The 27,689-nt window shown below is 38.0% G+C and overlaps 1 protein-coding gene across 1 annotated transcript in view; it reads left to right on the top strand.

The window, feature by feature from the left end:
- Window positions 1–21,919, top strand: part of MAN1A2 (mannosidase alpha class 1A member 2) — a 135,221-nt gene extending 113,302 nt beyond the window's left edge. Inside the window, exons 10-13 of the mRNA XM_082783363.1 lie at window positions 5,654–5,873; window positions 10,717–10,889; window positions 18,035–18,150; window positions 21,172–21,919. Of these exons, the coding sequence (XP_082639489.1) occupies window positions 5,654–5,873; window positions 10,717–10,889; window positions 18,035–18,150; window positions 21,172–21,304 (642 nt within the window). The 3' untranslated portion in view covers window positions 21,305–21,919. The remainder of the gene's footprint in view (window positions 1–5,653; window positions 5,874–10,716; window positions 10,890–18,034; window positions 18,151–21,171) is intronic.
- The last annotated feature ends 5,770 nt before the right edge of the window (window positions 21,920–27,689 follow it).

Here is a 27,689-nt window from a genome sequence, read left to right as displayed (position 1 = left end):
CTTACTTGTACCCATATATACCCATGTGTCTAATCTACAGTTAAGAAGAGTAGAGAGTAATAAAGCTAGATTAAGTCTAGTTAGCTATGATGCCAACAGCAGCAGGGATTGTGTGATCTTGTCCGCATGCAAATTCATATTTGGTGTCAAACTTGTTCTGTGCTTTGTGCATGCCATGTTTCTTTCAACACAAGCTTTGAAAGCTTAGTTTTAGTGCAGGCAGTTTCCCGAAACAAAATCCTTGTTCTTGGAGTTCTGAAAATTCACATTTAAAAAAGTATATAATAAAATTCCAGTTCAAATTGTTTTGAAACTGTAATGTGTCTTATTTCTGACCTGAAATTGGCTAAGCTTTGGCTTTCAGCTACTTGATTTTTTTCCCCTTATTTTAAAGGGCTATCAGCTATAATGTAGCTGGTTACTGACAAAGGTATGATGGGCATGCTCTTCCAAAACAGATATATGATTTCCTTTCATCTCACAACATAAAGCAGGCTTTGAATTATTTCTCAAGCTCTTTCCTAAGTATTTTCCAATGTTGTAAGTGTGTGGAGGCAAGAATTAGATATTTAGTTTCTGTAATGGTTCTACTAATGTGTCATCACCCAATTTCTTCTCAGCTTCTTGTCTTTGCCCAGCCAAGAGCTGTTTGCACTTTTAACCTTTGTATGACACTGTCATCCATTCTCCAGTTGATTTTACTCTGAAGCTGGTTATAGTATTTTTGATTTACTGCTTTCCTGCTATTGTGATTTACATTCCCAATTCCTCAATGTGCAACCTTATACTTATCTCTGCTAAAACATGATTGTTCAGGTGAAACCCATTTTATCACTTGCTCTGAATGAATTTACAGGGCTGGCTTTTCCTTTATCATTATCTATAGCTCCATCAATTTTTGTGTCTTCTGCAATTTTTTTAGCATTTCTTCTCTTGCAGACTATCGGTAGATATGCTGCCTACCATTGATTAAAATATCCTTGCAAAATAGTGATTGGATGAAAAATTTTCACAATTTTTTATTTTATGTTGATCTGTTCTAGAAAGCCAGTTTTTAATCTGTTTCATATGTGCTGCCTTGATTTTTTTTAGGACTAATATTTTGTACAATACCAAGAACTATACTAATACTCCTCATGATATCAGCATGAAATTGTCAATCAAATGCTTAATTTTTTCAAGCTACATTACTAATTTTACATGGTTCTTTCATTAATCTTTTTAAATACTGTTACAGCATCAGCTATTTCCCAGTCCTTTTAAACTTTGCTGGCTTTCCAGTGTTTGCTTAAGTCAACAGTCAACTTGCATAAGTTCAAAGCAGTAGCTGAATTCCTTCAGTAGTCTTAGATGTAGTGTGTTGGATCCTGTGGGGTTAAAAATGTTTTTTTTAGCAGTTGGCATATGGTTACTCTTGAAATATTTTATTCTGACTCAAATTTATTATGGTGGGCACTTGAAAATTAGAGAATATAAACTTCCTCTTTGATTCTCTGCACTGTAAGCCCAATCTCAAATGTTTTGCATGGGCAAATCTCCATCCCTGGAGATACGGCAAAGCAAATTTGGTACTGGAGAAAAGGATGGTGTGGACAGGAGGGAGAAAGAGCTGAGCTGCTTCTGCTTCTCATGTGATATGACCTGTAGTGCATCGGAATGTTTCCTTTTTGGCTTTCTCTCAGACAACACCACCCACGTGCATTTGAGTTTGCATGAAACATACTGATTTACACATTTTGGAACATCCTTCTGGATCAGGGTTTGTGTTTATCTGAAGTCCTACTTGACACCGAAAGATATGTGCAAAGAATCAGAGTAGGATTTGTTTTACATAATTGCATATTGAATTTTAAATGAAAATCTCAAAATATTTCCAGAGCCCACTCCCTTACTGTTCTTTGATTGTTGCCCGTATCATAGGTCTTCCTTCATAGCTGACAATTTTACTTTGATTTTCAAAATGTTGAGCAAAATCTTATTGTCATTTATGCAAGCAGAAGGGTGAAAGTGTAAAATAGATTCTTCCTACTCATAGTACAGAACTGGAAATGTTCTCAGCACCCACCAGACAAAAAGAAGGTATCTGTCCTGCCACACTTTACTCCCTTAGCTTGTATAAAAGGAAAAGTAGAAGATATACCACCACACCCTCCATCTCAAGTCTTGCAGTAGACAGTGGCATGCCATTCCTTGGAGATACTAATAGGAAGAAGATGACAGCACCTGTTTTTCAGATGTTCTGATTCCCAATCCATGGCATATACAGCCTCAGTTTGCTCTGAGTGCTCTAATCTGTTAGACTTAGAAAACTGATCCGTGTTCTTTGTTATTGCACAGCATTAGATAGCCAAAAGAAGGATCCAGCAGTGTTCAACTATCAGAATATAGCAAATACTGCTGCAAGACAGCTCAGAAAATGCAATTTTTATGTAATCATTGAATCACAGAAAGTATGAACATCAAAGACAACATTGTATTCATATCTCAGACTATTATTTCTGGAATTTAAATACTAAGTAAACTCTTCCATCAGTTAATCTCACATTTCTGATGTGAAATAAGTTTTCTTTGGGAGCTTAAGTACACATGTACAGTCTAGTGCATGCCATCATGGTCAAGCTGGATGCCGTTGCTTTACAGTACGTCTTGGATTGCTCTGTGGCCCCAGCCATCCAACCCAGGGTACAAATGTCAAATCTTTTCCAACTTTCTCAAGATTTCCTATCCACTAGGAGCAGTGCTCTTTGTCAAGCAGTGTTCTTTGTCAATTACTCTAAATACTAATTGTCCTTTTTATTCAGTAGATTGTTGCATGATGCAGTATATTAAGAGGTTTGCATGTATTTTCTTTTTGAGGATGCTTACTTTGCTACTTTTTTAAGATGGTACTTAATTACTAACTAGCTAACAGAACTGGATTTTCAGATTTCAAATACTACTTCAAATACTATATTCAAATACTCTATACATGAGACAGTCGTGTTCAAGTTCAGAACGGACTCTGTTCAGAAGAGGGTTACATGGCAGCTACATGATGTTCTTCAGTCAAATTCTGAGAGGAAGTCTGGCTCTCCACAGCAATTGTGTTCCCCTGAAAATGCACCTGCAACCATTTACTCCTCAACAGTTACGAAATTGCTGAAAGATCAATTCAAAAAAATTTTGGAAAAAAAGTGTTCTTCCAGTAAATAAATAAACCAAACCCATTTAAGTCTTCTTGTTACTCATTGCAAAAAGTGGCTACCTCTAAAAAGAACTCCAAGTTTTATGTACCATATAGTCAAAAAAAATCTCATCAATTTTGTCCAAGATAACTGAATCAATGGAGCTAACACTATATTTTAATATCATCTTCAGTGGCATAATTTTTAGCAGCTTCAGTCTTTCCTATAGCAGTGCTTTCAAGACAAATGAGGCTTGTATAGTTAACTACATCAGGCGTCCCAGCAGTAGAAGCCACAGTATTGTAGTAGTCCTCAATATCAATTTGAATGATAGTTTCACAACCACTCTGGCAGCTGTCTAAGACTTAGTAGTTTCTTCTCTGTCAGTTATTACTGCATTCTTTTCACTAGATCCTGCCACAAGCACACACTTCAGATCTGTCAGTGGTATTAGTGAAGAAGTGAAGCCAATGGGAATTCAGATCAGCGCTTGTCTTTCATTACTTTGAGAATACGTGGGCTCAACAGATTATAGTAGTGAACTTTACCATCTAAATGATGTCTCAGTCCTGAGGACAAGTAAGGAGCAGGGCCCGACTGACAACAGTAGTCATCTCCCTGCAATTTACTGGATTGGCTTTTATCTGATGCATTCACTTTGACCATGTGGGGACTTCAAGATCTGCACTGGCTGTGTGGCTGAGGTGTAGATTCCCAACATTATAATCATTCAGAAAAGTTGCTGCAAGCACTACAGCATCTCAAGTCAAGAAGATACTCAGAAAACAAAGTACACATACAACTATTTCCAATTAGTATTTATATTATCATCTTCCCCAGGCTCCTAATCCTAAGAATTTTTTTTTTTTTTTCTGATAATAATTTCAATAATTCTGTTGTGCTTTTATGTGTTTTGTTGTTGCTGCTTTTTATTTCCTTTTTTTTTCTTTGTTTTTTTTTGTTTTGTTTTGTTTGTTTGTTTTTTGTTTTTCCATTGGGGTACAGTTGAAGAAAAATTTAGAAGACTGTCAGATGCTATTTCAGAATGTGGATGGAGGACTGCTGTCAAATTTTGCTGGGTTCAGTACAGCTGCTTTGACAGCCTTGTAGTACTTCAGCACTGCCTTAACTTTTTTTTTTTTTTTTACTTTTTTTTTAATTTGGAATATCTACTGTCACAGCTATTTCACTGTTTAGTTTTAAATCTGCAAACTATGTATCTGCTGCCTCAGTCTGTGTGGTAACAACCTGTATGGCTAGCACTGGCTAGATATCAGTGATACAACTGTGTGAAGCAGACTTGACCTCCACATCCAAGATAATCACTGCAGTTGTATGCAAGATCCTGTGTGTGGTCTCAGTATATCACATTTCAGTGCAAAATACAGTTGTGCACCTTTAGGGTGTAATTTATTGTAGGCATCAGAAAAGTAGTGGAAAGGAGTAAATGTTCACTTCTGTAGTAGATCTTGGGGATGGGAGGGAGAGTAGTAAATGCCTTTTTAATGGCACTTTAATCCTTCAACTCTAATCAGCCTTGGAGTACTCTGACCAGTACTTTCATGCACTTTAAAGGAAGTTGTGAACCCAGCAGATGGTTATATGTGGAAGTACAAAAGAAATTTCTGGAAAGAAGGTAGGAAAAATGTCTCCATGGTAAAAAAGATAATTACAATGGACTCAAACTGTCATGTAACTAGAAAGTTGTTACAAGAAAAAAGGTATAATGTTAAAGAGAATAAGTACTGCAGTAGATGATAGAGATTATCACCCTCTTTGAAAGAGGCTTAAGTAAATGTGTTTTTCCATGTATTTTGCAAACTTTGGAAAGCTACTGTTCTCCAAAAAGTACCAAAAGAGTACCGTTTTATAAGTCACAATAAACAATGTATATTGATACAAATGTGCAAAGAAAAAACAGCTGTAACTTCATCTGTTAATAATAGTGCTTTTTGTGAACACCAATTCTAACCCTCACCCATTCTTTACTTGTTTGCAATCAGAAGGCTGCTGTGGAGAAGCTAAAAGGTGGCTGGAGGATTCCTGTTACTTTCTGTTAAAGGCTGACTGAGAGTACAAGTGGTTCATTTACGTATATTGCTGACCAAAAGCATCCAATTTGGATGTGTTTTCTGAGTACACACAGATTTCACAGTAGAACATTTATTTACTTCTCAGAGCTAACAGGTAGACAAACAGCCATGTGAGCCATAAAACGTGATGAATTGTCAGATAAAATTGCAGTGTCATCTGTGTTTTGACTTTCCTGTGACTGGTCTCAGTAGCATTGTTTAGCAAGTAGGGTATTTTTTAATGTTCATTGAAATTGTATTCTTACAGCTGTTTGTTCCTGTAGTGCTCAGAAGTGAGTTTGGCAAAAGAAAAAGATATTTACTTTTTGAAGACAGTATTTTATTCTTTAAAGTAGCGTTAGGATGTAAAACTTGCATTTAAAACAGTTTTTGAAAGTTTTCTCAATCTTCTTGTAGGCCATAGAAAAACATCTCATCAGAAAGTCCAATGGAGGACTGACCTTCATTGGGGAGTGGAAGAATGGGCACCTTGAAAGAAAGATGGGCCATTTGACCTGTTTTGCAGGGGGAATGTTTGCCCTTGGAGCAGATGGTTCCCGAGATGACAAAGCTGGACATTACTTGCAGCTTGGAGCTGAAATTGCACATACTTGTCATGAATCATATGACAGAACAAGTAAGATGCATTGCTAATCTAGTTATTTCAGTAGTTGAAATGCAGAAAACATTGAAGTTTTTTTTAAGAGTTGTTATGGACCTGTTCCTTGTCTAATATTGTTTTTAATACCAATGTAATTTTCTTAACATCCATGTGTTTACTCTGATCTCCACCATGGTAAGTAAATGCAAAAACCAGACTTTTTATAGTTCTCTCCTGTATGTTTATCCCTATCTTTGCATCAGTTGGCAAGGATATGCTATGTGGGTGCAGGGAGGAAGGAGTATGTGTGAACTCTTGTCCTCCCAGATATGTAGGGCAGTTTCTCATTTCATACATACCATTTTTACAGTTACGTAGGATGAGAAATTTGTAAATGCCTTTTTTTTGTTTGTTTGTTTTAGTAGTAGTACATTATGGGTAAGTACAATTAAACGTGAGAGGATGGAGATTACTAAATTGTGAGATGGCCAAAGACCTGACTAAGGAGGAGGCAGTGTCACCATTGGGCTGGATATTTCTCCATTAAGTCTTTTGGACCAGATTTTCTTTTGTCTTAAATAGTGGCCTTGAGGCATAAAGTTGGATAGTGCTGATTGTTCTTACTGTGGCCAAAAAATCAAAAGAAACGGTTAAAACAGAAGAGTCTCAGAATAAGGAACAGGAAGACCTTGAGGACTGACTGTCAGAAAGAAAAAGTTACTACAAAAAGGCGGGGGCCTGTTCTGTAAACGGGAAGTTGAAAAATGCCAGTGCAGCCCTAGTCTGTATAAGGTAAAGAATTTTCTAAAGAGATAAGTGAACATTAACACTGTGTTAGAAGACATGTATAATTTGTCATCCAGAATACTCTGTACAAATCTGAATTTTGAAGCAGAAAGAATGCAGAGAATGACCAACAGAATGATGAGAGTGACAGAGCTTTTATTTTACAGTAGGAAAATAAGAGACGTTGGCCTGCTCATATGAGAAAAATAATGACGAAGAAGGGAATACATTTGTTGTCATATCAAGGGATAAACACTGAAAATAAATAGAGCTATTTTAAGACACAAGCAACACAGTTATACCAAGAACAAGAATTGTATGCTCACCATGAATGAATGTCGGCTAGAAATTTTAAATGGCCTTGTGGGTCCATCACAGAAGCTTCTGAAATATCTTGCTAGAAGAAGTAATGGGAACTAAAACTCCAAGGAGTTTTAAGATGTGAATTCGTGTATCTATTCACAAGGATTACATAGTGTCATTGTATCATCACTTGTAATTTTAACAAATGCAATTTGATAGTTAGGAGAGATACTTTCATCGGTGTAGTAATAGCATAAAGAAAAAGAAAAAGAAAAAAAATATATGAGTAGGCTTAAGCCTACAGCCTATTGCACCTACCTGTCTTGCTGGGTCAAACAAAGTTTCAGTCTCAGCCCACAGGGTTCTGTCTCTGCCTTATTACATAACACTGTTAGTTGGCAATTGCTGCTATTTTAGTCAGGATTAATCAATGTGAAGATGCATTTTTTTCATAGGAGCAGATGTGGAGGAAGGATGAGACCCCATTTTGGAGTTAAAAGATTATTTACACTCATACGTATACTCAGTTCTGGTTGGTGATAGAGGAGAACATTCCATCTGCACAGAGAAGAGGACTTCTGTCTCTTGATTTCAGGGATGCCTTATTCCACTTCTCAGTCAAAACATATAACAGGAGATAGTTATATTTTGTGGTAGACGTAGACCAATTCCAGCTCAAAAGCCAGTTTGTTGACCTTTGTACAGATCTGAGTTTTTTCACATGGAACCTGGCCGTCATAGTAACCCAACTCCAGTAAAAGTGTTTTCTTTTATTACCCTAGGGGACTGATTATTAAAAAACTGGTTAATCATTTCATTCAAGTTAGCTTTGGGCAGTTAAACTATGTTGAGACCCTGCTATTTTTTGGGACCAAATCTGAAGTCCCTTGCAGACCTACCCCTAGAGAAAAATTTGCTGTCCTATGCATGTTGCATTCTCAAGTTGAGTGCAGGTCTCTTTGTCCAAATACAAGGTGGTCTGTCTACATGACAGCCTTCTCCTACATGGCTTAATCCTTCTAGATGTTACTACAACCTTTGTACTGTCTTTCCCACCAGATTGCATTCTCTTAGCACTTAAGTTACCCTTTTCATCTCTCACGATGCTGTCTGCTCCACAGTGCTGATTAGGACAGAGGAGTTGGAAAGTCTGTGCAGCTTTTCCTGTTGTACTTCTGTGGACATCATTTCCCAATGACAATTAGGATCTCATGTAATCAGTGATGGGCTTATGCAGGGGCTTGGTCACTCCAAAAATCTGATTCACCTGTCAAGGTTCTGCAGGAATATCTGGGGGAAGACTTAAGACTCCTGAGTTGTAGCCTGTAAAATTGACTGGGAATACCCTGAGAAGCTCAGGCTCTTGCTATGGCTCTAGGAAAATCCCTGTAGATTCTGTTCAAGCTGAGGATCGGTCTAGCAGTCCTTGTGGGATGCCTTTCTAATTCACCAGCTGGAGGAAGCTGATGGTCTTTGGAAGATACAGCCATGATTCTGATCTGCCTCTGAGTCAGTAATACTTCCTGAGTCCCACATACTCTTGTGATGTGTAATCCGCACATGCCTCTGTTTCATAACTACTATGCTTTTGTTCTGTAGTATAACCTATTGATAGATTATTGCTGCAGTCATCCTGTATCTCCCATCCTTTGACAAGAGATTTTGAGATTTTTCTGCAGTGAGGTATGCAGTTTGAAGAGAAGATAGAGAAAATTAAAGATGCAAGACATGCTTTGATCCGTATGGGCATGTACTGGCACAACACAAGGGGTCATAATGCTGTCAGTGGGCTTTGGTAAGGCTAAAATTTTCATTTATTCATGCTGCTAGGTTTGTCAAAGTTTAAGCTTGTGTGTGGACTGCACACCTTGAAGTATTCTGGTTACGGGGGATTAGTTCTGTTTTACATGCTTGTACCATTGAGAGACATGGCAAAGGCATAGAATAACTAGTAACATGGAAGCCATAAATGGTAGTGAAAAAAAGATGTCCAACGAAACAAAAGGAACAGAAATACCACTACGAAATCGAACTGAATAATTTACTTTCCTAGGTATCGTAGAGATTAAATTAATAATAACTTGTATAGGTGGCAGAAAGTGATGATTTACAGCACACAGTATGTTAGAAAAATATACCATCACTTATATATAAGAATTTTCTCACCCATTAGCTAATAGTTCATAAAGTATTGATTACAGAGAGGTTATTTTATGATGAAGCTTCTTGCACATATTTAAAGTTTCTGACAAGACCTCCTCTCAGACTCTGGGTATAGCAGTAGGTGTTCTTTTAAGTGTGACAGCACCAATGCAGAATAAATCCAATGAATAAGATTTCAGCTGAGACATTGTTAAGATATGACCAGATGCTGTCTCTGTCCCAAGACTCACAGAAGGCAGCTAAACGTGGAATAATGATTACTTGTTTTTATAAGTGTAAAATAACAATGTACCTTGATGGAATTGTTCAGAAAGTCTCAAACAAAAGTATCTTGAAGAACTTATGTAGTCCCAAAACTGGGACTGTAGCTCCCATCTCTGGGCCCAGCCATCCAGTTTCAACCCAGCAAAGAGTGTGCCAGTCCAAGCCCTGGGCTGCCAGCTTCTCCAGGAGAAGACTGTGTCAAAGGCTTTGCTGAAGTCTAGGTAGACTACATCAAACGCCTTCCCCTCATCCACCAGGCGGGTCACCCAGTCATAGAAGGAGATTAGGTTGGTTGGGCAGGACTTGCCTTTCATGAACCCACACTCACTGGGCCTGATCCCATGGTTGTCTTGCACATGTTGCGTGATTGCACTCAGGATGATCTGTTCCATAATTTTCCCTGGCACTGAGGTCAGGCTGACAGGCCTGTAGTTCCCCAGATTCTCCTTATGAGTCTTCTTATAGATGGGCATCACATTAGCAAGTCTCTACTCATCTGGGACCTCTCTGACCACGACTGCTGATAGATGATAGAAAGCGGCTCAGCAATCGCGTCTGCCACCTCCCTTCCCTCAGCACTCTTGGGTGGATCCCATCTGGCTCCATGGACTTGTGACAGTCCAGGTTGTAGCTGTGTAATTAAAAATGTGTGGAGCTGCAACTTCATAGCATGGGAAGTATTTCTAAAGGTACATCCTTTTTAAACAAGTAGTCCTACAGATGCTGGCACAGTACTATTACATCTTCCTTTAAGGACAGAAATGGCAAATCTCTTAGTTCAGAGATTCATTTTCAGGTGTGACTAAGTTTGCATTGACTTATTTGAAACCCTTTACTTGAGGATCGCATTTTGAAGCACATCAGTTATGGTGGTGTGACAGCACTTCCCTAGACCAAGAGAGTTTGAATAAGATGCCAGTTATATGTGATGGTGACACCTGTTTTTGTTCTAAGATCTTTTCCAGCTGTGCTGGGTGGGATCAAAGGACATTAAAACCTCTGGTGACCCTTTTTGTTTCTTTTGCTTATGAAGAACTAATGTCAGCCACTTTAATTTTATCCTATAATTGAATGTATTAGTGTGTTTATATTCTCAGTGATTCATTAGTTTTCAGGAGGATTACTCTACTCTTGTCAAGATAGGTATTTTTCTCACAGGAATTGGATAAATTATTCATAAGAAAAATTAAAGGCCTCAACAATAGGAAATATTTATGAGCCTGCTTAAAGACAAGCTCGTTTCTGCTTCTCTCACATGCTTTGGATGTAGCAGACTCATATCCACCCTTCCTGTAAAGATTTATAAGGAATACATTTCTTTCTCTTTTTTTTTTTTTTTTTTTTTTTTTCCCTTTCTCTGCAGCCTTAAAGCTGGGTCCAGAAGCATTCAAATTTGACGGTGGTGTAGAGGCGGTGGCAGTGCGGCAGAACGAGAAGTACTACATCCTAAGACCAGAGGTGATTGAGACCTACTGGTATATGTGGAGATTCACCCACGATCCCAAGTACAGGCAGTGGGGCTGGGAGGCAACACAGGTAACTGTATTAATTATCTGTCACTAAATTAATTCAACCTATTTTCCTTTTGTAGCCACTTTCATCCAGTGGTACTGATATCCAGAAACACTTCAAGGGGTAATTGATTTTTACGGGTTCCAGTAAATCAGGGTATATATGGAGGTGCATGGTTTGTCCCTGTTTTGCAAATGCCAAAAGAGCTTCACAGATGAGACATGTTCAGCATTATATATCTGATGAGTTTTAGGTCTGAAATTAGAATCCATTGGTCATGACTCCTACTATGAACAGTGGTCCACAGCCCCCAGGAGAGGTAATTTATCCTGGGAAATGAAAGCATATTATATATAACTTTACTAAATACATGTTAGCACTTTGTTTAGATTAAAAGACACTGCTGTCCTTAAGATTTCTTCTTGGTCTGTTATTAAAACTCAAGTGGTAGCACAGCTGTTCTCAGACGGTTTGTAGACCAAATAGCATATACATGTGGGTTGATATCATGGCTTTTTCTTATCATAGTTGTCTGAATGGAAGGAAATAAAATTGCCAGTCAATTTAAATTTACTCAATTATAATGAAAAAATACAGCATCACAGGAAGTAGACCATAAAGTGAATAAGCAATGGCACATAAGGCAGAATTTAAAAACGGTTGCTAAGGTAATTCAGAAATTGTTGCTCCCTTATATGCCTGCTTCACTGAGTTTAAATCTGGTCATTGTATATCTTAAACAAATGCCTGAGCTTGAAAATGCTCTTGAGTCTCTCTTATTGGAAATGCTTACACTGTTCTACACAAACAGAGATTCACTAAAAATCCTAATCTCTGTGCGTGTAGCCTTCCCTCATTCATCCTTTGCACATAGATATCTGATAGTTATAGCCTGTAGGCTAGCTATATGAATAACTGGGCTTCATTTTCAAATTAAAATGTAATATTCTAATCATAAAAATTATTTGTAATCTCCAAAGGTTTCTCATTTTGAATGCTTCTCAGAACTGAACTGTGAGCCTTTTCTGGTCTCTTGTTTCTCACTGGTTTCACCTGCTGGTCTCTACCAGGGTCATGCAAAGCTAATTCACTGTTCAAGCAGTTTTCTGGTCCTCTTCAAGATCTGAGTGGACAGTGGACTACTGCAGCTCCTCTGCTTTCCTACTGTAGCTCCACCAGTCTTTGGAAACAGCTCAAATCCAGTTTCAGAGATCAGAATAAACATTAAAGATAACAAGAAACTAATAAAGTATTTTGACTACAGCCAGGCAGATGAGATGAGGGAAGAACCAAGGAAGAGAAGAATCAAGAGCCCGGAGAAACATTTTTCTGCAGGTCAAAACCAGTTTAGCTCAAGGGGCAAGAAACCCAGAAAAAGTACTTGGAGCAAGAGGAGATCTGTTGGGAAGTCTGTATTCACAAGGTCAAAGACAGTTAAGGAAGGTTCAGGATATTTTAACTCAGCTCATCCCTGTCCTTCCTCAGTGCAGTTACAATAATGTAGAAGAATCCTAATATTTTAAGATTCTCTCTTAGTTTTGGTTAGGTTTTGCTTTGTAGACTGTTTTGTTAAAACCAACATCATGTTGTTCTGCAGAGAGGTTCCACATTTGTCAGATTTGTATTCCAGAATCCATTGCCGCTATCTGTAAAACATCAAACATTGAGTCATATCTTCCCTTCTGCTTGAACTAAAAACGTTTCTAATATGACAAAGAAATGGATTTAGTAACCTACTCCTTGCCAGTGTGTGTGCAACAAATGCCTGCTGATCTAACACCAGCTTCTGTCAGAAGCTCTGGCTGGGTGATCCAAGATGGGATTAAAGCATTTATATTAGGTTAAAGAATGCAAATGCAAATTTTTCAGGCCAAACCCTTTATGTCAATCACAATGCAAAGCATGTTTTTGGATTGCATTCATTCAGTTTTCTCCATCTGCCTTCATATCTTGGCTCCCCCTGGTGTTTTCAAACCAAACCCTTCCTCCCTCCTCCCCTGTCCTCAGTTTTCTATTTGTACAGGGCTAGGATTTTATTTTATCCCACATCACCTGCATTGAAGTTGTGTAAATTAAGCACCCCATGTGCTTAACTGCATCTGTCCTTACAGAGTATCTTTTTCTGCTTACTTATTCAACAAAGAGTTTCTTAATCCAACATACTCATAGAGTATTTTTGAACTCTTCATAAGTGGTTTTGCATGCCCCTCCATCCCACAATTAGTTTTTCTTTCCCCCACTGTCATACTAACACAGGAGTCTGGGAAGCTTTTTGCTCCCCAGAATTTTTTATTTCCTACATATAGATAGTAAGTTCTTATGTTTAGTCCTCACACCTACTCACTACTTTCCCTTCTTCTCTGACACATGCATTTCCGGCTGTGCTTATTCCTCCATTTATAAATAAAGAATTACCTCATATAACACGTAGGATGTGCTCTTTTGTAACAGACTGTATTCACTTTCCTGATGCTTTTTGAGCACAGAAACATACTATGAAATCTGTAGTACAGACTTCTTATGATGAATGGTATTTTCTTGCTCTGAATTCTAATAGATCCTTGACACTTCAGGGGAAAATTAATTTTGTTTCAGAATTTGAAATGGTCTTTTTTTTTTTTTTAGCATTGAACCTAATGTTTGGTGACTGATTTCTTGCTGGTCTCCCTTGTCTGCTTCTTTGAACGGATGAAAAAATCCCTACCCAAATGGATTTGAGTTAGTTCACCAATATGTTAGAAACCTGTTTCTCTCATTGTAAAAACTCTTCAGAGTTGGTCCAGAGTACACTTTAGAACTGCCTGGCTTTTTTAGGTATACCCCATTACTCAGGTTTATTAGTACTCTCAGCCCAGATCTCTCCCTGCTTTTTATCAGTGAGAATTGCACAAAAGACTGGATTTTGTGTGTTTACATATTTTCAAACTGTCTTTTCATTATCTATTTCCCTGACAGCTTCTTATTGGCTTTTTATTTCACTAATGACAGCTTCTTATTGGTTTTTATTATCTATGTATTTGGACTGAATTTGGGCATTTTAGTACTAATGTGGTTTTGCCAAGGCGTGCTTTGTCATCTTTTCATCCAGTGGAAGCTGGATCTAGATTCTAACAGCAATCTGGAATCACTGGAACTGTGTCTCTATCTCTTCACTAATAAAAAGGCTAATTCTCCCTAATACTAGCACTATAGGCAAAATTGATCCCAATTGTACTGGGCCAGCCAAAGTGGATGATGGTATGCTGGGTATTTGCATGAACTTTTACTGAAATATGTGTGCAAGATATCCGGAGTAAATACAGAAGATGACTAAAATCCTTTTTAGGCTAGTAACTTGAAACCAGTAAGAGCCACAGCCTCACAATAGACATGTAAAGCCAATTAGTAATCTAAGCTGTATGAGTAAATGTCTTTGCTGAGGACTTGCATGTGTGTCTCAGCAGGGTTGTACCAGGGAGGTAGTGGAGTTCATTTGCAGTTCTTACTTACAGTGAAAGAAATATACAAGATCTCATGTTTGGGCTAACTTAAAAGGCAGACTGAGGATGAACAGTAAGTTGGGATGGAAGATCTATAGGTCTCTACTTAGTGAAGCGAAGTAGACAGAAAACAGCCAGGCATAAGACAATAGGCGAAGGTGCTGCTGGTAGTGGAAAGGCTGGAGGTGCTAGAGAATGAAACATGGATTCGCAATTCAGGGTTTGGAAGCTGTGAGTACCACAGGAGTGTTTTGGGAGGTAAGCTGATTAAAAACCTGGCAGAGATCTGGGAACATGTTAGCACAGTCAAGAAGAGTCACACGTGCAACCACAGTTCCTCTGAGGGAATTAGGATCTGATCTAGAGGCAACTACAATTTTACTTCAAAAGAACCTAGATCCACTCTGACCTCCTTGTATGTCACAGGCCCCAAGATTTCATTTTGAATCATTTTTGAGCCCAGAGTTAAGTATTTAGCAAGAGTACAATATTACATATTTTTCTTTTCTATTCTTGATTTGAATAAGGGGAAGTGGAAAATCCACTTCCTTTGGTAGTTTGTTCCATTATTTAATTAGTTGTAATATTAAAAATATCTGTTTTATTTCCCATTTGAATTTATATAGTTCCAGTTGTCAACCATTGGATTTTCCTATGACTTCCTCTACCATATTAAAATGTGTTTTATTACCCCATGTTTTCTTTCCAGACTTTTCACAGATTGTAACAAACCTACTACAGGGTTGTTTTAAAAGGCTAAACAAATTGTACTGTCTCCTGCTGTTTACTGCTGTTTACACTTTCTCCAAGCACCTGCACCCACCTCAGTTGTTAATCATCCTTTTTTAGAAATTAATTCTGAAACTGCATATTTCAGTTTTTGTCTTCACCCACAGCCCTGTGCAAAATTAAAACTATATGCTTGCTACTGTTTGCTGTCTCTGTGTGTATGCCTGCTACAACATCCTAGTAGGAATTCATACTCAGTTATCTCTTTTGGCCACTGAATTCTTGTAAGTATCTACTTTCCAGACTAGTCTGCAATTACACAGCCTTTATTTCTATATATAGGATTTTGTACCTGGCCATATGAAACTTGTTTTGTGTGGGTTCCAGTTACTGCCAGATTACACTGACTGCTGTTACTCCCCTATGTCATTTTTGCTAGCAGCAGTGTTGCAGTGATTGATAAAATTTAAGACCATTCCTTGTGAATCTTTGAAAAGCAGCCCAATTTGGTAACGAGTTTACATTGCCAGATCATTCTTAGAGCACTGTTGGCCATTTTTTAATTAAGATAATTATATTGATATAGTATAGTGCTGTTTTCTTCTTATCATTATGTGTTCTGGTACCATGTCAATTGCTTTAGAAATGTTTGTTTTATTACACTTTTGCAGTTTCCTTTATCTGCCACTTTGTAGACCTTAAAGAATGAAATCAAGCTTGCAGAGAAAATTGTTTTCTGTTAAACCATGCTGATTGGTGTCAATTGCCCTCTTGTTCTTTATTTATTTATTTTTTTATTTTTTATTTTTTTTTACTTGGGTTTCCACAACTGCTTGGGATTTAGGTATGTCATCCTAAAATTATCCAGTCAGCCTGCCAGAGCTTTGTAATAGTAGCATTCCCTTGATACTCTTCCAGTCCTCTAGGACTTCCCTGAATTCCAGGGTGCAACAAAAATTAGAATCATTTTGTCAAGGAAATTTATCTTGAGTGAAAGAGTATCTAGGTAGCAAACCAGATGCCTGTGCGCCAAGTACTTTGAGACCTGTGTAAAGATAAAACACTGCAAATTTCAAGTGGCTTTTAAGCAGCTTGTCTTCAGCACCAAACTCTTCAGTGTCCTGAAGTACTGTATGCCTCTGAATCAAGGCCAGTTCATTCACCCTTACTTGGTTGAATAGATATTTAATAGTCTTCTGGTGAATTTTTTCCTTTACAGTTCTTTACTACTACAAGCATGAGACCTTCTACGAGCGTTTTGACCTTTATTCATACATATCACACCTGCCTAGCAGCTCACTGAATTTGTAAGGAGGAATGGACAAGTGGTTCCATAAACAGCATGTGCATTACTTCTTCAGAAGTATAACACACAATTATTTTTTTCCTTTCCTTTTTTTTTTGTCTCCCCCCCCTTCCCACGTGCCTTTAGCTGCCATGCAATAGCCAGCATGACTTGTGATGTGCAAGAGTACTTGAAGAGATTGTCATGGGTGTGGGTGCTCTTTAGTTACACATACACCTTCTTATCCAGACTGTAGAGAGAACTTGGGTCAACCTATGTCCCACATGTGAATAGTCTCAGTGTCACCCTATACTGCAGCAGTAACCCGATCTGAAAAGAATTCATCCATACACTTTCTTCTTGTGTGAAGGCTCAAGTCCCAGCAAAAAAAAAAGGAGTTTTTCCAACCAAAATTGGAGACAGCTCCACTTGAGATGAGGAAATACAGAAAGAATTAGACTTTGCCAAGAAAGACAAGAAATTTGGTGTCATGCAGAAAGAAACTTCATGCAAACTAATGGACCAAATTATACATGTAGATTACTAAACTACGGGTAGCTGTGTTCAGTAGTTGTTAATGACAGACATCCTGAGCCAAACAGTTTCCTTCATCACTGTGCCTTTTCTGACCCTGCATAAATCTATTAAAAGAGTTCATGTCTGCTGAGGAAGCATCACCAAAATAGTGGGGAAGCACAGATTATCTGTGAATCATTTCAGAGTCATTTATTTGGGGCTGGTTTTAATGGCTGATATCCTTGCATGCTGTAAGTCCTGAGTATGAGGCAAATGATTGAAAGCATAGGCAAGAGGTGCTCTGCACTACTGATAGTTTCTTCCCAGTCTCCTCCTCTTTGAATAGGCTTTTTGCAGTACTGTGTTGGAACTGATTAGCTAGGTGGTTTGTGAACCAAGGATCCATTGGCCCGTTTCCTCATGGAAGGTTTATGGATTTAAACTTTATGCTTTAAAGATAAAATGCTCTTCTGCAGGCCAGCACACAAATTGACCTGAGTTTCAGCTGTATAAAGGGGAAACAGAGAAAAGCATATATAGGAGATGGAAATGTGGGAAGAAAGCAGCAGCTGGAAGAGTTTACAAGATGAAATGAAAAGTCCCTAAACATGAACAATATTCAATTCCTATTTTCAATAAGTCATAAAAACAAATTACTAGTTACAGAGTTCCTATAACTTTTCAGATTCTTCCAGCTGCATAATCCAGGATGTTTTTTATCTCCCTACGCTCCCCAGACCACATACTACCTTGGTTGAGAGACAAATGTTCTACGTAGTGTTACCTATGACCAGACATAGCAGCTCAGTCTAAAAAAAGTCAGCAAAAGTGTACTGAGGCCATGTCTTCCCACTAATATCAGCCAACAGTGAATACCTAGGAAAGAACATATTCTTCCCCAGATACCATTTTAGCTTCTAGTGTTTTGCCAAATGTGGTGTCTTCTGTATTTTTGTATTTTTGTACGTGTCCATGTGTCCAGTCATTTTTTTTCCATCTGTCATAAACTTTTAACATCTACGATATCCTCTGACATAAGATTTGTGACAGAATTATGCAGCTTGGAAAAGTCCTGCCTATTTTTTTGATCAAGTCTTATATTTCAGTGTGTTCACATTTTGTTATACAATTGATTTTATTTTCTTTAATTTTTTTTGCAGGCCATCGACAAGTATTGCCGAGTCAGTGGTGGCTTTTCTGGTGTCAAGGATGTCTATTCCTCATCTCCTACATATGATGATGTACAGCAGAGCTTTTTCCTTGCTGAAACTTTGAAGTAAGCTGTCTTCACTCTTCTGCCTGTAAAAGGCAGTATCTAAATTCCAGAAGAACATGTTGACTTAAATAATCTGTTGTCTTGTCAGGGCAGTTTGGGCATTCTTTTATTCCCAGCTTTAGGTCCAAGGCCAGCCTATTTTCCCAGCAGAAAATACAGGTAGAATTTCCCATGCAAGAAGCTTATGCTGAGGGAGCTTTCATTTTTAAGACTTCAGTGTGATTTCTGGCATCACAATAGAGGACAGATATCTCCCTTTTAAGAGATTCCATTTGCAAAAGACATTTTTAGATACACTGACTTGACATACTCTGTTACTGTAGAACCTGTTTTTCCTGTGTGTGTCACTGCAAGGGAATAAATGGGGAAAAAGATTTCCTCCATGCCCTTGGATTATTTTTCTGTATTTCTCCTATAGCATATTTTTCTAGAATGCTTTTTGTTGTAAGCAAGAATACCAGGCATATTTTATAATCTTTCATGTACTTCATATTTTAGAATCTTTTAAATATTCTTCAATCAAGTTGAGTCTGCAGGACACCTGTAGTCTATTGCACAGAGGTTAACGTACTCTGTTGCATATTGGGTTCAACGTATAGTTCAAAGCTTCTTTTTGATTCATAATTTAAAAAAAAAAAAATCTATTCAGTACTAGAATATGCTATAATCTTTAAGTTACAGAGACAGTAAGAAAATATAATACAATAAGAAAAATGTGTAAAGATAAGAAAGATAAGAATATGTCATGGAGACATTAAGAGATCAGTTTTTAAAACAGGAAGTTTATCATGACTACTCATCTCTTCCATCAATGATGTGACCAGCTATCAAGAGCACTCTTTTGTCATGCAGCTGTGATCATGCTGGAGTTTTGCCTATAAAGCAATATCTCCAAACTTGTGACAGTTTCTTGACAGTCACATCAGTGAATTTGGTAATTCAGTTCTGGCATTGGAATCTACCAAGGTTCCTGTGTAGGTTACCTCACTGAAACCTTGTGAATTGTCTACCTTCGGGAGAAAAGGGTGTGAGTTTGCTATATTCCTTACCCCTTTTTTCCTCCTGTATAACATTTTGCAGAATATTTTTGTTTGTTAATTTCATGGAATTAACCAGAAGACACTTTTGGCCTTTGAATGAGGCCAGATCTGCTATTAGTTGTTGTTGTCTCTGGTTATATATCTGTGCCACTTTCTGCCAACATGTGTTGGAAGGGATGATACATATGTAGTTGTACAAACCTGTCAGTTGTGAAGACTCATTAAGGTGTCCTTTCTATCATTACAACCCAGTGATTTAAAGAAGAAACAGTTGTAATCATTTGCCAATCTAGCAGGGTGTGCAGCTTTTGCAGAATAAAACAGGGTTTTTTTCCTCTTTTTTTTTTTTTTCAGACTTTACAGTATTTAGCAGGTTTTAGCTGCAACTTGTGTCTCTCAAGATTGATTTGGGGTATTAGGAGCTCAAAATACATAGGTGAGAAAACAGGTCCTGACAGTGGCAGCACTGTTGCCTACTTCAGGCACCACAACAGGTTTCACTGGTGAGAAAGGACTCCCAGGTTCATCACACGAAAGGGAAAGATTTGTCCATTCTGTCCTTCAGCTGACTCCTTACCAGACTTCTCTAAATTGTCACAATATTTTGTTTCCCTGTATTATCATTGTAAAAAGAAAATCAGCCACTGATACGTACTCTGACATCTTTATTAAGTTTATTTCAGTCACTCTTTTGAGTTCATTTTCTGGAGCCTAAAAGCTATACTCTGAAAGGAAGAAGCAGAAGTTTCAAACAGGTCCAGTCAGAGGCACAGTACTCCCCCAGGAAGTGGTCCATCTGCCTATGTGATCCATCTGCCTATAAGAAGCCAAATTAGAAAATGAAATCTGCTCCTAAGGGACTTCTGCGGTGACAGAACTGATGTTCTGTATCACTAGAATTCTGTTTAGATCTTAAATAATCACAAGTAGATCTCAAAATACACTGTTGTGTCGCTCAGTAACTGGATGTGCTATAGCTCAAGCAGTGACACATGAGTATAGACAGTGGAAATTGCCAGCATCTGATTCAGAAAGTGAAGTAAGAGCAGCCTCAGCAGAGTGAAGACAGAACAATGTGGATGCACATGCTGGATGTGACAGAACCCACTAACAGGAGTGACGCCCTTCCTTGTTCCATGCTACAAGACCTGTCATTTTCTGGATACCAGGAAATCAGGCTGAAGCAAGAGCTGAGAGGTCCTGTACATCTGTGATGTTAAGCTTGCACATGCACAGTCAGGTTTTCTGGAACAAGGAAAATACTTTTGAATTTTAGCATTTGAGTTTGGAAGCCTTGACAATATCCCTACCACTAATATCCCCACACACACTCAAAAGTATGTATTAAGAAAAAAGAACCAAGAAATAGTCTTTTTCCACATCTGTCCAGAAACTTTAACATTATTACATGCTTAATTTTCTCTGCATTGCTTTATAATATACATTTATGAATCCTCTCTGCACAATATATTGGCCCATTTCCTCCCACCCAGAAGCTGAACCAGCTTCCAGCATGGTGATGACAAATAAGACATCTGGCATGGCTTATTGGCATCTCTTGCACTTTCTCTAAATCTTTGATTTGGTTTGAACAGAATAGTCATTTCCAAGGGGGTTTATTCCATTACGAACACTTTTTTTGCCTACTTTTCTACTGCCCTTCCTCCCAAATCCTCATGCTTGGTGTCTTGATGTTTGTAATATATAGTAAGTCTTTGAAAGGAGTCTTGAAAAATGGAAGTTACTTGGAAAAGTTAAAATGCTGTCTTTGTAACAACTTTTCATCTCAGGGCTTGAGTTGATAAAAATAACTCTTCAGATCATCGTAATGGCAAAAGTTGTGTGGATGCTATAAAAAGATTGAAAGCAAATAACTTTTTTATAGCTTTAGAGGCTGACTGGTGGGGCATGCAGCTGCTATGTTGCTATCTGTTGCTAAGCTTTAATACCCACCATTTTTCTTCTCTGTATTGATATCTAGGTATTTGTATCTGCTTTTCTCCAATGACGACCTTCTCCCGTTAGACAACTGGGTTTTTAACACAGAAGCTCATCCTCTGCCTGTTTTACATTTAGCAAACACCACACTTTCAGGAAATCCTGCTTATCGATAAAATCAGCTCTAAGAAGAGGAAGAGAGACTTTTCAGCTCTGTTTTGTTTACATGGACCACTTGAAACTTTAAGCAGGAGAGGAGAAAGACACTTGATAAATCTAGACCTCCGAGTCAAGTACAGGCGTGAGAAACAAAGCCCTTCAACATATAGATAAGCAAAACTGAAAAAAAAAAAATTGTTTTATATATGACCAAAACACATCAGTGTGGTATTTGCAGGACAGAGACTTCACGTGCTTTGAACCCTCACAAGACATGGAATCTACTGTTTAATATAAATGCAACAGTGTAAGGAAGAAGAGGTTTTCCTGTTCAGCAACAGAAACTTGCTGCTGCTGTTGTTGGCTGTTGCAAGGAACAGTACACCAGTCACCTCTTCAAATCCGGGTGGGTTCCAAATACTTAGATTTTTTTTTCTTTTCTTTTTTTGTTTGTTTGATGATGGCATGAACAAAGCAACAACAAAAAAAAAGCAACATCACTGCACCAGCAGCATCAGGATTTGAATATTTTTTTTCTGTACCTGTCTGAATTTTCTAAGGATCATCAGTTTGCCCAGACTGGCAGCCATTCTCAGTGCCTCTAAACCATTAAAACTGAACTATAAAAACTATTGCTTCCTCATGTCCCTTTTCAAAACAGTGTTGAAAGCTCTGTGTTGTATGCTCACATCCAAAACATAGTAAGCATTTGGTTTGTAGTTCATTGTCAGCAACATTAGCTTAGTTCATTTGGCATGCTACAGTCACAAAGTGTTGAGCATATTGCAGGGGTAGATAGAAGCCAAAGTTTCCCTTCCTCGCAAATCCTGTCACGTGGAAAGTCTACATTCTCTTATTTGTTCTTGTTTCTTCTAGCCAAATATACAGAGATAACAACATGAGAAAAGCAGTCTCTCATGACTTACATAGCAAGGTATAGTATATGGCATTTAAAAGTGCTCCCCTTCTGCTAAACAGCAGGAGCTTGTTGCTTTATGTTTTTCCACGCAGTCTGGATTTTTCCTAAAAATTAACTTCCTTCTTTGGATACTATTCACAAAACCTTATTTGCAGCTTTGAAATCCTGACTTATTTTATTTCTGCATGGGACAGAAACCTAAAACTGCCTTTGATTTAGTTTACAAAACTCCTTTTCTTCTGCTCCAGTGCAAAGCCGACATGATTGTTTTCAGAAATGACATAACATCTCTTACATATGAATGGAAAAAGAAACTATAGAGCTGTAGAGTCTCTTCTTCATTTAGTTTACAAGAAATGAGATGCTGTTACCTTCATGGTTTTTTTCTTGAGTACTCCTAGTCTGGCATAGTCCAAATACTTAGGAATTAGGCTGGACAATATCAGTTAAGTAGAGTCTGCTTCAGTCTTCGCATACAATTTTTGCTAAAAGAAATTTAGCCTTTTCAAGTATCTCTTCACTGTTGTTGTTTTTTGTTTTGTTTTGTTTTGTTTTCTGTTCCAGAATCCTTACAGCACACAAAATTTCTTTTATTCCCATTTTAGCTCTCAAATCCTTTTGCCATGGTGACTGGCACCTTTGCTGAAAAAGACCTGTGAAGTGCTTCTTCCCCTCCTAATTAGTGCACAGGTTGAATCTTTCAGAAGTCTTGATTGCATTTTCGAACTGAAGTGAGTGGAAGAACTCTCTTCAGTAAGCTACAGAAGTACAGCATCGAGTCTAAAGGCACTAAGTGCTATTTCTCCCCCTCAAAAATGCTTATATATGAAGTTTTATATATAAAAGCTTTTTCTCTATATCAAATTATAATATATCTGACTGTACTTTAAAGTAGGATTTCCCCTATAAAATTTTCCTTCACTCTTCTTTGATACTAATTTAGACATGGTGTTTTTTCTTTGGTCGAGTGATGATTTCTATCAGATGCTTTTCTCCAGACTGTTCCTTTAGTTTAAGAGGAGGAAGACTTAAAGCTTGGAAAACATTTCAATCTCAACATTTTTGCCTTAATACCAATTGTTGAGTTAATGTAATTGGCAGCATTATTTTAAAAATAATTTCTGATAAAGCAATTGATGTACATAATACCGTTTCAAGTAATAGTTTATTTAAAATTAGAAATAATTGGAAGTAAATGGAACCTTCTTACTGGTCTGCTATTTTTTCTAGTTGAGTATTCAATGAGTTACTAAAGAGCTAGTCATTTTCCATTTTAAAGTTCAGATATGTTATGTTTTCAAATAGAGTTTTTCCCATCCCATTAGAACTGTTAGGAGTTTAAAACTGCACTGGATTGACTTGTTCTCCTAAATCTCTCTGAGTACAAAGGAGAAAGATGAAAAACAAACTACTCTGTTTAAGAAAGAAAGAAAGAAAGAAAAGGCACTTTCTCCCCTAGCCCATCCCCATAAACTTCCTGATAAACGTAGATGTAGAATGGCTGCCAGTCTGTTCAGAGAAACATCAAGGACAGAATTTTGGAGTCACAGAAATGGCAAACTTATTATCGTGTTTTTTGCTCTTCCACACCCCTCTTTTGAATTAAAGAGCAACTATTCACATTAATTACTCCATGAATCCCAATGCATTAACTCACTGCCACAGGAATGCTTGAATTGAGGACCTAAGCCATTTCATGTTATGGGATGGTATTTTTCTCAAAGCAGATGTACAGTACTGCTATTTCTTCTTTGTGTAGTCAAGCAGCAGGTACCAAATAAAGGACACTTGTTTCTCATTTTCCAGTTACCCCAATGGTTGTCAATTTCTACTCTATCACTCTAAAAGACAAACTGTTTTTTTCCTACAGAAGCTACTGATCTTCATAGTCTATCCAAAATAATGTGTTTTATGGACTAATTGCTGTGTCATTCATGAATCTCTCCATCCTGAGATTTCCTAGAGCAAGCTGAAAATTTCGAGGTAATGGGTTTTGAGCAAGGTGTGTCTAGTAACCAAGCATGGATAATGAAACTTCTGATTGAAGTGACATGTCCTCATTCAGAGTCCTTCACAAAGAAGTAGGTTCTGATCTGCAGAATGGAGTTATGTGCAATCCACAGTTCAGACTGTTTTCCCTCTGGGTACAAAAGGTACAGTAGAATATTGTCACTTTCATTCTGTTGCTGCTGTCTTACATACTTTCATGAAGAGTGTAAATTTAAGCACAATGAATTTTTAGTGCTAGTTGTTTCTGAGTCTTGCACTGTATTCTCTAACAAAACAATCCTCATTTTCTTTAGGTAGGTGTCCCATTTAGCAATTTCTGCAATACCTTCTCCTCTTACAGGATGAAATAAAGAACAGAAAATCATGTACATTATTGGCACACTGGATTTGGGCAAGAGCCTGGAAATCCCAGAATTGTCTATTTCCTGTATGCATGCAGTCAAAACAAAGATATTCAGTTCTTTTCCTAATGCAAGCCTCAAGCTTGCCTGATCTGCTAGCAGTTTTTTTTTTTTCTAACACTTTACAGCCTGACAGAAGCCAAATTTCTGCACTGATCACCATGGAGCTGTGTGTGTCCTACAGTCAAGAAGTCTACATCTTAGCTTTGTCCTCTAACTAAAAAGAAAACCCTTGAATGATGTTCCAGGTGTTCCTTTTGCTGCACACCTAAATGCCTAAAAGGTGTATGCAAGATTCTAAATACCCTGGAGTAAAGGGGAAAGCAGATAGTATAGTTCTGGGTGCCAGTCACACCTTTGAGGCCCCTTTAGCTCCGTACTGCAAATTTGTGAATAACTGTCTTCTATCTTCCAGTCACTGAAATATACTTACGCAGTATTTTAAAAGATTTGAATACTGAGTATCTGGAACTTTAAAAAGTGAAAGCAATTATATGTTCCCTGTAATATCATCTTGTAAGATTAAAAGTATACTTTGTTTTGATTTATTCCTAAGCAAGATTCTATTGGGCTGTCCTTTTGATCCCCTATTTTGTCCCCAAGAGTGACATTGCAAATGTAATGTTATAATGTGACTTTTCCCTAGTTTGAATGGAGAAGTGGTTAATAGCATTAACGTTGAAAGAATCACAGAAAATTCTGTGCATCCACAGAAAATGGTGTGGCAGTTTACATCTCAGGGCTGTAGTAACAGGCTTATAGCAAATTGAGCCTGTTATGTACACTAATAAGTCTAGTCCATGTTTTTAAGAGGACAAGTTAGAAACAGGCTTCTTGTTACCAGAGAAAAATGTAAGCAAGCTCTTGATCCATGCTGTAGTTCAAAGATCTGTTTACCCTGGTGAGACTTCCCTCTCTCGCTGCTTGAATTTTGAGAAACAGTCTTCTGACTAAAGAGTTTGAGTTGCCATACAAAGAGGAAACCCAAGCTCTTTTTCTAGTTATGTGCGTACAGCTGTAGCAGAGATGACAAGCACGAGCTGCTTTGGATATTAGTGCATTCTAACAAACTGCTCTGTAATTGCCCAGAAAAGTTGGGAACCACGGAAGGAGACGGCTGACTTGTTACAGTGAATTGTTGCCTTTAATCCTAATCGCTTGGTGGAAGTTGGATTTGCATTCTGCCTTTATTCTTGCTTTATCTGAAACTGACAGATTATTTTTCCTCCAAAATAATAAAAGGGCAAGAGTCTATCTTCTGATGTGGAAACTTTCTGACTGCCTCTGACCTGGAATCCTGCATATGTACTTTTTACAGATTAAAAATAATATTGTATATAAAAAAAAAAAAAAAGATTGAATAAAGAATGTCTTTAAGTGAAGAATGTGTTTTTTTGTGTCCTTTGCCTCCAGTAGCAACCTCCTATAGGTGACTGTGAATCTGATCCTATTTCACAAGCTTGTTTAGAGCTGCAGCTTTTCATTCCCCTGCACCTCTATTAGGGACTTAGGTCCATGTCACCATAAACACATATCAAGAGCCACTTTTGCAAAATTAAGCATATGTACCCCTTGCTTCCTTTTAACAGGTCATTGTAGTGCTCAAATTTTTCTCAAGATGTAAACTACATGTACAGCAGCTTAAGTCTGCTTCAGTGTGCCATTTTGAAAGCCACCAAATCTCAGAAAATTTTCAGCTTTCTACCATTTTGGTACATTTGGGTCAAAGTTCAAAATTATTTGTGATGAGGGCAAAGTGCACAGGTAGATACGCAATGTTTGTAAATAACAGTAATTTTATTAAGGCACCAGCCTGAAAACCTAGTTTTTCATGATACCAAATAGCCAGTGTATTAATTCTGGCCATTTGTTCCTTCCTCTGTTGAAAGGAAGAAGGTCTTAATTGTATGAATGTAGTTCCTGGGGAAATGGGCATGAAGGAAATCTGCTCCAAGTGAGACTCTTTTCCCTCTGCACCTTTCAATTTACTGCAACTGCTGCTGTAGCTCTCTATTTTGCAGTACAGCAAGTGAATAACCAAATTTGCCTTCTGATTCCCATTAACTGTAGATGATTCTTAATGTCTGACATCACCCATATTGCTTATGTGCAGTATCTCATTTTTGTGGCATGCCATGACTACCATCCTGTGCATCCTGTTTCACTGCTCTATATCCAGTGCTCTGTCTTCACAGCGTGCTTCTGCCTCAGGATGCATTGAACTCCTTCACTGCTAATTCATAAGAGAAAATTTCTTCCAAAGTATCATAATTCACTGCAATACATGGAACCTGATACACGCCTGCTTCTCCTGGTACATGTATGCCATCCATCTTGAAATCCAGCTCTGCATTCGTTTGTTGCTCCCTAGCTTGCCATATGAGCACAGCATGTTCACGATGCATCCAGTTGCCTACCACAGTGCCACTACCAACACAGTTTCTTTTTCTGCTATTGATCCTTCTCTGCTGTGCCCAGCCCTGAAGTCACTTTACTGAAAGTAGCTTCTTGTATCAAAGCATGTCTGCTACATCTGTCCATGTCACAAGGTCTGAGCCAATGAGCCCTAACTTTGCCTCCTGCTCTAGTAGTAACAAGCTCTCTATCCTTGTCTATATCGTTTTTGCAAATACTGAAGCCTTTATTACTGTGCTCTTGGTTCTTCAAGCAGGACCATGCCATTTGTGGTTGCATTGCATTTCCTCTGCTTCTTCGATAGCAGTGTCCCACCCCTCTGCTTCTACCTCTTCTGAAATACAGTCTGCACCTCCTATATCCTCAAAGCCAACTTACCTCCTTCATTTCTTCTTTGGCTTGCTGCCTGCATGTCACCCTCCCCCCACTCCTTGTAGCCTGTCATTGTGTGTGCTCCTTACTGGAGATCATGTGTCTTGCCTTTCCTTTGCATATTAATTACTTGTATTCAGAAATCCTGAAATTAATCTGTAAGGGGTTATTTTTAGCCTTCATCTTGTAGCTCTGGGAGTTGGCTTCTCTCAATGCAAAGCCATAGACATGCTGTGTGCCCTGGAAAGGCAAGCTACTCTATTTGTGCCAGTTCATACGTGGGAA

This window comes from Aythya marila (assembly GCF_965140915.1).
Source record: "Aythya marila genome assembly, chromosome: 1".
NCBI classification, from domain to species: domain Eukaryota; kingdom Metazoa; phylum Chordata; class Aves; order Anseriformes; family Anatidae; genus Aythya; species Aythya marila.
The sequence above is the reverse complement of the archived record's forward strand: the minus strand, read 5'-3'. Positions and strand labels throughout refer to the sequence as shown.